General features: G+C 31.5%; 1 protein-coding gene and 1 non-coding gene across 2 annotated transcripts; both read right to left on the bottom strand.

Moving 5' to 3' along the window:
- Positions 1-5,555: 5,555 nt before the first annotated feature.
- ACS6 (1-aminocyclopropane-1-carboxylic acid (acc) synthase 6) lies at positions 5,556-8,297 on the bottom strand. The gene is made up of 4 exons (XM_085706108.1): positions 7,971-8,297; positions 7,715-7,846; positions 7,460-7,620; positions 5,556-6,833 (listed from the first exon to the last, which is right to left on the bottom strand). The coding sequence occupies exons 1-4, from the start codon at positions 8,139-8,141 to the stop codon at positions 5,834-5,836; spliced, it is 1,464 nt and encodes a 487-aa protein (XP_085562234.1). The 5' UTR covers positions 8,142-8,297; the 3' UTR covers positions 5,556-5,833.
- Positions 8,298-11,847: 3,550 nt separating this feature from the next.
- On the bottom strand, positions 11,848-11,954 carry LOC146934238 (small nucleolar RNA R71). Its single transcript, XR_015009146.1, has one exon. It is a non-coding gene; the product is annotated as a small nucleolar RNA R71 (small nucleolar RNA).
- Positions 11,955-15,086: the final 3,132 nt, after the last annotated feature.

The raw sequence follows: 15,086 nt of genomic DNA on the forward strand, positions 1-15,086 counted from the left end.
ATGTGTTGCTAGTGGAAGAAAAAAAAAAACACATGCATTTAACTTCATTTCATTATATATTTGTAAAATTATTTTAAGAATAATACAACTTAAGTGCATAATAGTATATATTTGGGTTCATATAACAACATTTTCCTTAGAAGTATTAAAAGCATTAACTTGAAGCAAAATTATCTATTTCAAGAATCAATTTACACAAGTAATATTTGAGTTCAATTATAAATTTTCAATAAAACTTGACAAAAAAAATTGGCAAGAAAATGGCTGCAAGAACGTTGAATTTGATCATATGCAACGGTTTGTGTTTGAATTTTAAATATCACATTTTTCATTAGAGTAAATTACACTCCCCTCCCTTCAAAGATGCTTGAATTATACTCCCCTCCCCTCTTATTCAAAATATATTATAAAATATTTCACTCTCCTCCCCTAAGAGAAGCTTAAATTACATTTCCCTCCCCTCTTATGTTAAAATCTACACTTTAATCCCTCAATATTTTTTTTTATTTCTAATAATCTAGAAAAAAAATAATCTAACATACTTTGGGAAAAAAAAAAACATTACAAGTCTATTTTAATATAATCAAAATTTGAATACATATTTTTCTCTATTTTTTATTGACAATTTCATTAACATATAGCTTTAAACCCTAATATAAAATATGAAACAACCCAAAATAAAATAAAAATATGTGAAAAATTACTAAAGACAATAAAGTATGGTTATTTACAATTTAATTTTATACTCTAAAATATAAAATTAATAGCAAAATATTTAAATTTAATTATCATTGACATTTAAATTATAAAGAAATGAATTTATTTTTCTCAAATGGTGGTTCAAAATTAGTATATATCATAATCATATTTATTTAAGTTAAAATAGATTAAAGTGGAGTGCACATTTAATTATTAAGGGAGAGGGTTGTAATTCAAGCATCTTATAGGGGAGGGGAGTATAAAAAAAAATTTCAGGGGAGGGGAGTGTATATTTTAACACAAGAGGGGAGGGGTGTGTAATTCAAACATCTTTGAGGGGGGAGGAGTGTAATTTACTCTTTTCATTATTTAAAGTGTGTTAATCTAGCCATTATCTGTTTGGTAAACACCAAAAAAGAGTTTTTAGCTCTTAGCTTCTAGCTTATAAGCTCATTTGACAAAAATAGCTCTGTTTGGTAACACTTTTTGACCATGAGCTTATGGCTTATTTCACGAGCTTATAAGCTATTTTTCAGAAGCTATTCCAAGTAGCGTTTGAGCTTATAGCTTCTCATATTTTCTTCCACTTTTACCCCTATTGCTTTATCTAAAATCCATTTTTACCCTTTTATTATAATTTAATTCAAACCTACAATTCCCTAATATACATCCCTCGTTTTTTTCCCAAATAAATATACATCCCTCGTTATTTTTTATTTTTTTGACAAATACATCTCTCGTTATTATTTATCTCACTTGCCTTATGTTGCTGACAATATATATATCTCCATTTATCTTTTGCCTTATGTTGCTGACAATATATACCTCCATTTATCTTCTTTTTTTTTTTTTTACAAAATACCTCCATTTATCTCTCTTGCCTTATGTTGTTGACAAAAAATATATATACCTCCGTTGACAAAAAAGTATATATACCTCGTTATACTTAAATAAATTTTTTAGTGAATAAAATTTAATTTACAATATAAAAGATATATTAAATTTATAAATTTCAATTACTTTTTAAAAAACAAAATTGAATTAAGAATTCCTGAATATTTAAATATCAAGTTATATAAACTTTATATTTTGAATTAATAATACCCGTTTATGTCATTTTACATTTATCAGCTAGTTAAACCGTTAATTTTACCAAACACTTCAACTAGCTTATCAGTCATCAGTCATCAGCTAGCTTATCAGCTAAAAGCTATTAGCTAACTTATCAGTTATCCGCTATTTTTACCAAACATAGCCTATGTTATTTGAAAGAAAAAAAATTATCAATATCATTTGCACAATGTCCCATTTTAATAAACCAAAAGGACAACAAAATAAAAAAATACTCCAAAAGGACAACTAATTGTCATTTTCAATGTTAAATTGTACTCCACATTATGATATTGGATAAATATGACCTTAGTCCCGTGGCTTGGCCCCATATTAAAGAAGGGTCACCTAATTAACCAAATTTTTGTGCGTATATATATTTTTGTGCGTGTATATATATATATAGGGTTTTGCTACAAGACACCTTTTGTGAAGGTGTCTTTTAGCAAGTTACTCTATGAGCATTTGCGAAAAGACACCAACTTACTTTTATGAAGGTGTCTTTTAGCAAAGTTATAACTAAAAAGTGAAAATCACACCTTGAGGTGTGACTTGCTAAAAGACACCACCAAAGGGTGGCTTGTAGCAAAACCCATACAAGCCACCCTTTGGTGGTGTCTTTTAGCAAGTCACACCTCAAGGTGTGATTTTCACTTTTTAGTTATAACTTTGCTAAAAGACACCTTCATAAAAGTAAGTTGGTGTCTTTTCGGAAATGCTCATAGAGTAACTTGCTAAAAGACACCTTCACAAAAGGTGTCTTCTAGCAAAACCCATATATATATATATATATGTATGTATAAAGTTAAAACGTGAACTTTTATTTGGTGCCGCAGATGTACTACATTTCGTAGTCCCAAAAATCTTCAAAAATGTATGAGCAATGCTATTTATCAAGAAAAAAAACATCAAGAATTCTTCAAGAATAAAGAGTAGCCAATCACAATGCACTATTTGCCACAATTCAAGGAGGTGTGGCTAAAAAATAGGAAGTGGACAAATAAATCATGCAATTAAAACTTGCCACATGTGTCTTGAAAAATTCTTGATGCTATTTTTCTAGATAAATAGCATTTTCCAAAATGTATTTATAGTTATTTACAGACTCAATTAATATGCTTAGTCCCCTTAAGCATGTAGTCAACCACTGGTGTATATGAAAAAAATCGGTTGGAAGGAAGAACCTACCTTATGTGTCCATAAATTCTCCAATAGAGATTAATCGTCGTTAATCGACGATGGAAATTTCGTATCAATATCATGATCACGGAAAAAAAATGCTTAGTGTAAACTTTTGTACATATAATCAATTTTAATCATAATAAAAATTATTTGACTTTAATCATAACCATTTTAAAAATCAAATGTATGACTGATTGTGATTTGTTGATAGTGCTTAAAACTAAACTCACTATTTATATTTATTTATTTTTGGTACAAAACTCACTATTTATATTTTTTTTTGAAGACATCAAAATGGAATATATTACTACTAGATGTGAAACCACTATAGTACAAGATGTACTACATGGTCACTCCAAAAAGAAGAGAACCGTCTCAAAATATTTACAAAGTAACGGTCAGTCGATACCCAGACATAACATAGGGTCCGACCACCACATCTGAGTGCCATGTACAAACGATGCATTATTAGCCTTTAACCACCATAAGGAATGAACTTTAATCTTTTCTAATAATTGTTCTATGGTGGTTTGGTTATTATTAAATAGTTTGTTATTGCGTTCATTCCAAACCACCCAGACACAAAGTAACCACACTAGCTGAAGGAAAGACCTGCGCATCCTTGAGTAACCTGTACAATGAATGAATTGAAAGAAATGCTCACAGATATCATTAGGTTCAACACCTGAAGCACCAATCCACTTTCTGATATGCCCCCACAAAGGCCCGAAACTATCACAATGAAGAAACAGGTGTGACGCCGTTTCGTCGTTACCGCACCCAGCACCACACACCGCTGCCTCACTATTTATATTTAACTACCACGTTACGACAATATTACTACCTAATGAACCATAAGCATTACTATTAGTTTTAGTACGTAACTACGTATTATGATAACCATCCGAAGCAAGACAATTTTTTATTATTGATCATATAATCATAGGTGATGTAATTCTGAAAATGTCGTCCATCCATATTATAATTAGCACGGATTTGATATATTAACCCAGTAAATATCATATTAAGAATTAGCAACTTTCTTAATGCAAAAAATACTTTCTTAACATCATTCATACATGCTTTTTGACAACTTTCTTAGTGCAAAGAAGTAGCTTAGGTCATCCCTGATCCCACACATAGGAAGGAAGGATTTGGCAAATGTTTGGTAACCTATTAATCTTGAGAGATAATGTGTGTATTTTTAAAGGTCTCTCAAAAAGTTATAAAAAAAAATATATTTATACAACTATTTTTTAATAACTTTTGATACTTAGAATATGCTCACTCTCTTTCTATTTATTGTTTGTCTCAATAAAAGAAAAAAAATATATTTTTCAAAACTATCACAAAAATGGTTCTATTTAATGGTATACTTCACATGATCGTATTTATATAAGTAACTTAACTTATGTTTAAATAGACAAAAGAGTAAATAGATCAATAAGATTAAACTTCATTTTGATATTTAACATAATATTTTGAGGTTTTTATTTTAGATGATATCTTATTTCAATTCTAGTTTGGTATAATGCATTTAAATATATAAAAAAATTAATGTCCATTAATAAGCTTAAATTACTCAAAAAACTAGCAAATTTATAATTAAATCTAAAGTACAAAATATCAAGGATAATCGAAAGCAAGGTGATCTTCAAGAGGATGAAAATTAGTCACTTCGAGGGCAGAAGAGATTATGGTGAAAACTTATGAAACTATCTAAAAAACCTAGTGGAACTATCAAAGTTGGGAGTGAGAGGATTATTTAAAACAAAGCTGCTTTGCCCTCGTTATGTTGGACCATTCCAAATCCTTCGACGTGTGGGTTCGATAGCTTATCAATTAACCTTGTCTCCGACATTATCATGCCTATGTGACATTCCACGTGTCTCAACTCAAGAAATATTTCTTGAGGTGAAGTCAGATCTGACCTTCCAACCAAGTAGTCTATATTTAAGATAAAAAAAATTATCGCATAGTTCAATTAGAGTAGTGATATTTGAACAATCATGTAAGACAACTTCTTTTTTTTATCTTTTCATTGGTCAAAATCAATGGAGAGAGAAAAAGAAAGAGAGAGAATAAGAGTATAATGTGAGTATGAAAGAGAAAGTTGTCAAAAAGTTGTCACAAAGTAGTTGTACAAATATCATTTCTCGTTCAATTAAGGACAAAAATTTAAGTTCTTCTCGAGGGTTCTGTCTCATGTATTATCTTGTTCGTTGCCCCTGTACTGTCCAATCTCGTGACCAATGTGTAAATCATATAGGGTACCGTAAAAGTTGCCATCATGTCCGATTCCTTATTTTTTTTAGCAAATGAAACTGAGCAACCTTTAAGTCATATTCAAACTACGAATTTGGAATATGAATTAAGAAATTTTCATTCAACGGATCCAAATTGAGACTGGGTACTAATAGTATTTTACAATTTTTTGACTAGACTGAATCTCTGCATGATCATCTTGTAGCAAAGGGACCATGAAAGGGAATCATGTACTAGTACTAGTACAAATCTAAAGTTGATTTATCTTTAACAGTTTATAAAAACAACAATAAAACATGTAGAATAATTGAAGAACTTTATTAACAATTCATTCATCATTGACCTTACAAATTTGAGTAACAGAATACAGATATTTTCTGGACTCTTCCAAACAAATAACCTTACAATTACAAATTCTATTAACTTTTTTCACCACAAACCCATGTGATTTGGTAAGTGAAAAAAGAAAAAATGCCCCCAACATTAAAGGAACACAACATGTAGTGTCCCAAACTAATAAATCAACAAATCAAAAAATTCTTCTATCAGTTATTACATTTTCTATATGCTAAATAATTCAAGTAGTGGCTTTAACAAGAGGTGACTGAGGAAATGGAGAATGAGGTGACATTACAATATCATCAAACCTTCTTGTTTTAAGGCTTAACCTCAAATTACTATGCCAGCAAGGTTTAGTGTTCTTCTCAGACACCATAACCTCCTTATTATTCTGAACCACAAATGATCTAATCCTTTGTAAAGCAATTTGCACATCTCTATCATCCATGTTAGCATAACACACTCTAAACCACCCTGGCTCAGAACAATGAAATGAAACACCAGGTGAAACATTAATCTTAACTTCATGAATAATCACTCTCCAAAGTTCCAATTCTGATTCAAATGTAGCTTCCTTAAGAAGTCCTCTCAAATCCATCCACACAAAAAGTCCACCATTACTTTGTAAACAATTAATTCCAACTTTGGTTAATCCACTAGTGAAAATTCTGTACCTTTGTGCTAACCTCTTTGCACTTTCAGCAAGAAACTTTTCAACAAATTCATCATCAGATAGCATTTTTGCCATCAAGTATTGTGTCTGTGTTGAAACTAATCCAAAACTCGACATTTTGCGCGCACAATTTACAACGGTATCATTGTAAGAGTATATTATACCAACTCTAAAACCAGGGAATCCCATGTCTTTTGAAAGACTGTAAACTATGTGAACGAGGTTACGGTCACATTCAATGTCTGTGTCATGTTCTAATATTTCAGCTATGCTTATGAAACTTGGGTGGCTAAAAACCGTTGCAGCGTATATTTCATCGCTTATTATGTGAATACGCTTTTCATTGATGAAATTTACAACGGTTCTTAATGTGCTTCGGTCCATAACTGTGCCTAATGGATTTGAGGGATTTGTTATGAGTAAACCTTTAATTCTGATGTTATCTTCTTTGGCTTTTTCATATGCTTCTTCTAAGGCTTGTTTTGTTAATTTGAAATTGTTTGAACTTTCGCAGATAACTGGAACAAGTTTAACTCCTGTTCTCCACCTCAAATCTCGATCAAATCTGCATTAAGAAATCAAACATCTCATTAGAAAATAATTAACATGTAGATATATTATAATATTATAGGATTAGTTTAAGCACAGATGTTTTTGTTTTACTTTCTGGTTTGTATATAGGATGAATACGAAGTCAACAGAAATAAATAATTGCTCTGATGGCTTTTGAATATGATAGTTGACTGTTGCAAACACAGTTGAAATTGAAATGTTGTAAAATTATTCCCTTGTTGAAAAAGTCAGTTCCATCAAAATTCACTACCCTGGCTTCTAATGATGACTGGAATATTAAAGTAATAACTAAGGCTGATTAGTGGAGATTAAGTCTATTTTAATTAAAGAACATGCGTACGAACATGATGCCGCACTTGAAAATGTTTTACCTGCCGTTTACTTTACAGTGCAGTGAGCTGCAAGTCGGTTAGATCAAGAAAGATATACATTTGATCGCTCTTAATCTAATGACCTGTAGCTGATTGCACTATAAAACAAACTACAGATAATTCAAGTTTAAGATATGATGATGGCTACATTTCACTATCTTCTAAATTAAAATAATAATTGATAATATTTAAAATTGGAAAAATAAAGATGAAGAAAAGGGGTTGAAATTGAATTGAATGTACATACCCTGGATAGTAAGGAGTAGGCACCAAAAAAGCATCACCAGGATCTGCCAAACAAAAGGCAGTGGCCTCATGTGCTCCAGTTGCTCCACCACTCATCACAATACGATCAGGATCAAATGTCACTCTATTTCCTCTTGTTCTAGACATGAATTTAGCAACAGCCTGTAAAAATTCAGATTATATTTATATTAGTTTATATAGATCAATTTTCATTCAAAATTCTTATTGTATGTACTGTTATGTTATCACCACTCACATTTCTGAACTCTGGTAGACCATGATAATCCTGAAAATTAGCCATTTCTTTGAAATTATGTACTCCTTCTAGAGTACAAATTGAGGCTTCTGGGTTACTCATTATCCAATTTTGAACCAAATCAGCAGTAAGCTGGAAATATAAAAATAATTGATTAGAATTTAGAGCTAAAAATATACTGCATGGATAGGAAAATAATACTCATGCAAGTTCTTAAAGTTTGAACATGAAACCTCAAAGCTTGATATATATATACCTGATTCTCTGCAAGACCCATTTGGATAACACCATCAGGATTTTTGGTTGGATGAAAAGGGTCTTTATCATAAGCTTTCCATCCATCAAAGTAAGATGATGTTTCACCATGTCCATCACCAGTGGCTATCTTAGACAACAATTGAGGTTGGTTCATGCTCACAAGTCCCATTATTAATTACTATAGTCTAAAAATATTAATTTAATAGAAAATGTGATGAAATCGATGAGATTCAAAAACAACAACAAAAAAGTACGATGAAGAAGCGAATTTGTGTGGGAATTCTTCTTATGTTTGAAGTTGTAAGAATAAGTTAGAGATTGCAATGTCTAGGAATGAAGTATGGGGTGTGGTTATTTATAGCATGCGCATATGCACAACAAATATAAGTTGATTTTCAGACATAAGTCCAAATATAAAAAGGAAGGTTCACATGAAGGTGATGGTGAGACCGTAAGAGTCTAGCTAGCAAATATTATTTTTTGTTAAGCCTTTGTTTTTTCATGAAAATGTACCATAGTAATTTAAAATTTGAAAAATATGTAAAATTTGATCAAAAATTATTTCAATCAAAAATCGATTCGATTTTTTCAAACACTTCATTTTAAAGAAAACTCTTTAATCATTTGAGTCTAATCAATCGATTAAACGATATCTCCTAATAATAGTGAATGAGCAATTATTTTTGGACTCTAGCAGCATTTTCAGCCATGATGCCACGCCAGCAACCTCAGTTGGAAATTAGACAGATGCTGGTAGGCAGACAATAACCAGTAATAATTGTCGTTCAAATAGCAAAATGCCACTTGTATTTTGTTTGTGTCAACAAAATGGGAGAAAAATAATAGACTTCAAGTTTGTGATGACCTTGTATTCAGGTTTTGTGAGTTGTATACGTTCCTATGCATAATACTGTTTTTTTAATAATTATAAGACGGAATATTACTTTTTATTTGTATAATAATAATTGTATAATTGTTAGTATCTCAAAAAAAAAAATAGTATAATTGTTATTTATACAATTGAATGATTGATTGATATAGTTTCACCTACTTATTTGTATTTTTGCTTACGCTCTGATCTGTTATCTATTTGTTGGTGGAAGTTGCTGTGGTCAGGGCCATAAAGATGGGAAAGAGTTACGACACGGGTGAAGAGATGAAGATTAGTCTCTAAATCAACTAATTAATTTCAGACTTTTTAGGGCATTCTCAAATAGGTATAAATATTTTACCCTAAAAAAATATTATAAATATTTTAAAAAAGTTTTCGACTTTATCAAATCTTATTCATATTAGTGATGATAAATGGTAACTTATGAACCAAATTGATAGTAAGTTGTTAAAATATAGTAACTTAACTGATAGTAAGTGGTTAAATATTGAAACCCAACTTGACAATTCAATAAAGTCAAAGACCTTTTTAAAATACTCATAACCTTATATAGACTTATTTGACAGTGAATCATAGAACTAGAGACTATGGTTTACGCATATTTATTTGGTACCCGTAAACCAAATTACATCAATTGGTCGAGTAAAATTAACACTGTATAGATATTGGTATGAGCACCGATAATTATTTGAAAAATTTAGTGGAATATGAGCGTAGATGCAAATATCTTAGTAATTAGTACACATCTATACAACCAGAAAAATATTTTTTCTTTACTCGTAATAATTGAGTCTTTTGTTAATTTCACATATATTAAGAAAAAATGTATTGTAAATGAAAGAGAAAAAAATGGTTTTGAGTATTGGTGCATTCTCCATTATCATAAATGTGAAGTAAAATATATTGAAGTGGAGTGACGAAAATAGTACTAATTAGAGTTATAATTGAAAAGAACTAATTAATACTATTGCATTGAAAAAACGAAATGGGTCAATTGTTTTAGGACAATTTTCTTTAGAAATGACTCAATTATTTTGAGAGTGAAAGAGTATTATTTTTTATTTAAATTAATATATTTTTATCGACAAATACTTTTGAATTAATATAGAAATATAGAGACTAATTTCTATGCACCGAATCAAATCAATCTTAAATATATATGTGTAGAGATGTTTTAGAAACAACATGAAAAGAGGGCATTGTAGAATAATTTAATTGAAAGCATGTAAGAAAGTTTTACATTATTGGTATACAAATTAAATCATAAATATACATGTATTGGAAAAAATAAATTGAAAAAGAAAATGTTGTGATAAAAAATGAAGAAAGCATTATGCCACCTACCATGACAGAAGAAGCTGATGAAAATTTGATTGAGTGCTTAAGCAAGTTAAGATAGTGATGCAAATATTATTTAACAAAATGAAAATACAAAATAAAAATGTTAGCAAAGAATTATATTTTATAGTGGCTAATACTAATATTTATAAGTTAATTAAACTTCTCTAATATTTTTCTTGCTTTGACAATTTCATGAGTTGGTGAAAATAGAAAAAGAAGAACTCCAATTAAATATAGATAAAATTATGTTAAGACTTTTTTTTTATAATATATATTATCAGATGTAGTATAAGTAAAAAAATGTTCTTGGACAACCGTTTGTCCTCACTTCTTTGAAAATTGTTGTTGACACATTGCATAAGGTTGTGTCACACATGTAAAATACGTTTGATAATGGTTAATTCATCATCACAGATATCAATTCATAAAGCGAACGCGGAGCTTTGATATCCGAACAAGTGAATTTAGACAAGGTTTGCGAAACATGAGAATAGTCTAGCAAACCTTGGGACACATAAAGTTTCGATCTTCAAGGGTCCCAAAGGCAATCACCCATGAGAATAGGTGTGGTTGTTGGAGGGATACACTCACTGACTTCGAGAGAAGCTGTGATATGCTAAAGAGAAACTTGTCCTTAGAAATTAAGATTAACACATAATTATAAGTTTAAGGCTTGCTTGTGAAAAGATTCATTATTATGATGAACCAAGGATCCCAAGGCTCTTTATTATTATTATTATTATTTACCTTCAGAAATCAAACCTCCTTTTTACTAAACTTTCTTCTCCTCGAATCATTCTTTAAAGGTTAATTAAGTTGAACAACTCCCTAGCGGAACGATACTCTTTCTTACTACTATTACTTCGATAGGCCGTGCACTTGCGGTTTGGCTCTATCAAGTTTTTGGAGCCGTTGCCGGGGAGTTGTTGCAATTTGATTAACTTTTTTTTAACGATTAGACTGAAAGAAAAAAAAAAATCTTTTTTCGTTATTTTATTTTATATTTCTTTCTGAAAAAAGAAAAAAAAAAATTTCCGTTATTTTATCCTATTTTATTTTATTGTGTTTCTTTTTATATTTCTTTCAAAAAAAAAACATATATATATATAATATATTATTTCCTCTTTTATTATTATTTTACTTTTATTTTAAAAAAAAATAAAAAATCGCTCCCTCTCCATAAAAAAAAATAAATCTTTTGCTTTATCTTATTTTATTTTATTTATTTATTTCTCTATTTCTTCTTTTTCCTTTAACTTCTTGGGAAGATAATAACGATATGACTAAGGAACGCTCTCTCAATGAGTATGCAATCCCATCTTCAAATGAGTCATACGATGCTATTGTGTACCCAACGGTTGAGGACAATTTTGAAATAGAACCTGCACTTGTTCACTTAGTGCAGCAAAATCAATTTTTCGGATCACCCACTGAGGATCCGAATTTTCATATTTCAACATTTTTAAGACTCAGTGGAACCTTGAATGCAAACCAAGAGGCCGTAAGGCTGCACCTCATTCCTTTCTCCTTAGGGGGTAGAGCTAGTGCTTGGTTTCATTCATTGGAAATTGGTTCTATCTTTTCATGGCAACAAATGAAGCAAGTTTTTCTTGCCCGATTCTTTCCCTATTCTAAAACCGTCCAATTAAGGATTCAAATCACACAATTCACTCAAAAAGATGGAGAATCTCTTTACGATGCGTGGGAGCGTTTCAAAGAAATGCTTAGACTTTGTCCCCATCATGGTTTAAAGAATTGGCTTATTATTCACATTTTTTATAATGGTCTTTTGTATACCACAAAAATTTATGTTGATGCAGCTGCAGGTGGAGCTTTAATGAACAAGAATTACACAGAAGCATACGCCTTGATTGAAGACATGGCTCAAAATCATTACAAGTGGACCGACGAGAGAGCCATCATTAATTCTTCACCCTCCAAAAAGGAGGCAGGTATGTATGAAGTCTCTAACTATGATCACCTTGCCGTTAAGATTGATGCATTAACCCAAAAATTTGAAAAAATAAATGTTAGTGTCATCTCTTCTTCTTCTTCTGCATCTCCTTCTTGTAAAATTTGTGGTGTATTTGGCCATTTTGGCATTGATTGCGAACTAGGTAGTGTTGTTAGAAGTCCTGAGCAAGTAAACCATGCTCAATATAATCAAGGGTTTAGAAACAACCAAATTTTTTTTCGAACCCCTCAAAATCTTTTTGGACAACAAACAACACCACCCAGTTATGCAAACAACCAAAGAGTCCCTCAAAAATCCAGCTTGGAACTTTTTTTAGAAATTTTTTGTATAAATCAATCCGAGCAGCTCCAAGAGCTTGAAAATCAAACTGAATTTTTGAAGGACTCTATTGCCAAACTTACATCAAAAGAAGACTCCATAGTTACTCACAGTTAGGGCTGGAAATGAGTCGAGTCGAGTCGAACTTGTCTGAGCTCGACTCGACTCGATAAGAATCGGCTCAGCTCGAAACTCGACTCGAATTCGATACGAACCTTTTTTTAGCTCGAGTTCGGCTCGTTTAATGTTCACGAACAACTCGGTTCGGTTCGTTAGGTTCAACTCGTTTGCTCGAGCAACATAATTCAAAAGTTTTTTTTTTGTCAAAAATGTATATCTTGACCATTTAATTTATTTTTTAAAAAAACAAAAATTCAACTAAAATAAAACCATTGACCTTGTCGGACTTAAGACCTAACATAAAACCATTAATCACTCTACTACTGTAGCGCAGTTAAGTTAGTACAGTAGCACTTATACACTTCTCTTTTATAACTACTACTCCTCACTAATGTTGTTAAACTCCCCAATGTGGGACTAAATTTAGTACATATATCTTTGGTTAAAAGTCCATACATGTTCGTTTTTTTACAAATCTGCACAAGTATGTTGTAAGCTAATATATATATATATATATATATATATACACCGAGCTAGCTCATGAACCAACCGAGTCGAACTATATAAAACTCAAGTTCAGCTCATTTATTTAACGAACTTGATTTTCAACTCAAGTTCAGCTCATTTGGTTCATGAACCAAGTTCAACGAGTTAATTGTCGAATCGAGTTCCGAACTATTGTCGAGTTGGTTCGGTTCATTGCCAGCCCTACTCACAGTAAGATGCATGAGACTCAGACTTCTCAAGTACCCCAACAGGTGGCTACTTCCTCACAATCCTCCGAAGTCCTCCTAGACCAAACTGAAACCAACCCCAAAAACCATATAAGTGCTATTACTCTTAGGGATGGTAAACAATTAGAGGACCCCATTGTGAAAATTAAGAACAATGAAGGAGAGATAGGGAGTGATGAGCCTCAAAGTGAGAAAGCCATAGGAGAGAATGAAAAGCCATTCGTTTCACCATCTCATGAGCATGAAATTCCATTAACACAAGGGTTTGATGAGTCCAAGTTAGATGAGCAGTTTATGAATATTATTGAAATACTTCCAAACAAATTGCCACCTAAACTTAAGAATCTAGGAAGTTTTTCCCTACCTTGTGTCATAGGATCTGAAACTATAGACAAAGCCATGTGTGATTTGGGAGAGAATGTTAGTTTGATGCCATTGTCCCTTTCTGAAAGATTGGGTATAGGATAGATAAACCACTTTCTAAACCGTCAAGCTAATGACTCTAAACGAGCGCTTCGTGGGAGGCAACCCACGTATTTAATTGTTTTTGTTTGTTTGTTTTTCCTTGTTTTAAGTTGTTTTGTAGGTACTTGTCCAAGATGATGCAAAGAGAAAAAAAAACAATTTGAAAAAAAAATTTAAAAAAAAATTCAAAAAAAAAAAATTGTGCTTAAATTCCAGAGGCTAGGCACCGCCCGTGCCTAAGAAAAAAAAATTGAAAAAAAAAATAAAAAAATTCAAAAAAAAAAAATTTTAGGGAAGAAGATTGCTGGCTCAGATGATGATGCAAGGAGGAAGAAATCAACAGTCATGAACCATGACATCAAATTCAAAGATACCAAATAGGTATAAAACTCTTATCTCTAGACCTATATATGCTTGCAGGTACCCTGATCGTAATACTATGATTACACTAGGTATTAGAGATACTATGGTTAGATTGTTGAACACATTGACTTGCACCATATGGAGTAGGAAATAGGTAGGGATGATGAGGATTAATGAACTGTTTATGTTGTGGGCTATGCTGTATAACCATCATATTAACATTTGCTATTATTTGCATGATTATCTTGTTTCAATTGTTAAAAAGGAACAGGATGATTAGAGTGATATAATGGTAGGTGGAATCATCACTTTTATTTCTAGGAAGTTTGGGGTGAGTGTGAATTAAGGGATCAAGAGGATAGAGGGGAACTATTATCTAGACTTATATACTACTTTGTCCTTCCTTAGAACTCATGACCCTACTCACAATTACCAATATGAATGGAAAATTATTAGAGCTTATTGTTTGATTATTCTATCTAATCCGGACTTAAATAATTCGGAGGTGGTGGAAAATTTGCTTTATGTTGGTACTAACCCACAGGTACATAATGATGGTGATGATGGTGGTGATAAAGCGGAGGTAGGTGCAAACTTGCACCATGAACAAGAAGCCGGTGGAAGCTATAATGATGAACGGCGGGCATGGATGCAAACCAAAGTTCAAAGAATAAAGCACCGAGCAACAAAGACAAGGTGTTGAAAGAACCAATGTCCAAAGGAGCAATCGAATAAATGAAGAAAACAATCAAATGCTCTGAAACATGATGCAACACCTTCACCTCCAAAGTCCACTATGGACCTCAATAAAATTGTGAGCTTTCCTCTTCCTCTACTCTTCTCTATTCTAATTCTTCTTCTTCTTCTTCTTCTTCTTCATCATCTTCTTCTTCTTCTTCTTCTTTT

This window comes from Medicago sativa, chromosome 4 (assembly GCF_051527215.1).
Source record: "Medicago sativa cultivar Bolivia chromosome 4, Bolivia_mono, whole genome shotgun sequence".
NCBI lineage: Eukaryota > Viridiplantae > Streptophyta > Magnoliopsida > Fabales > Fabaceae > Medicago > Medicago sativa.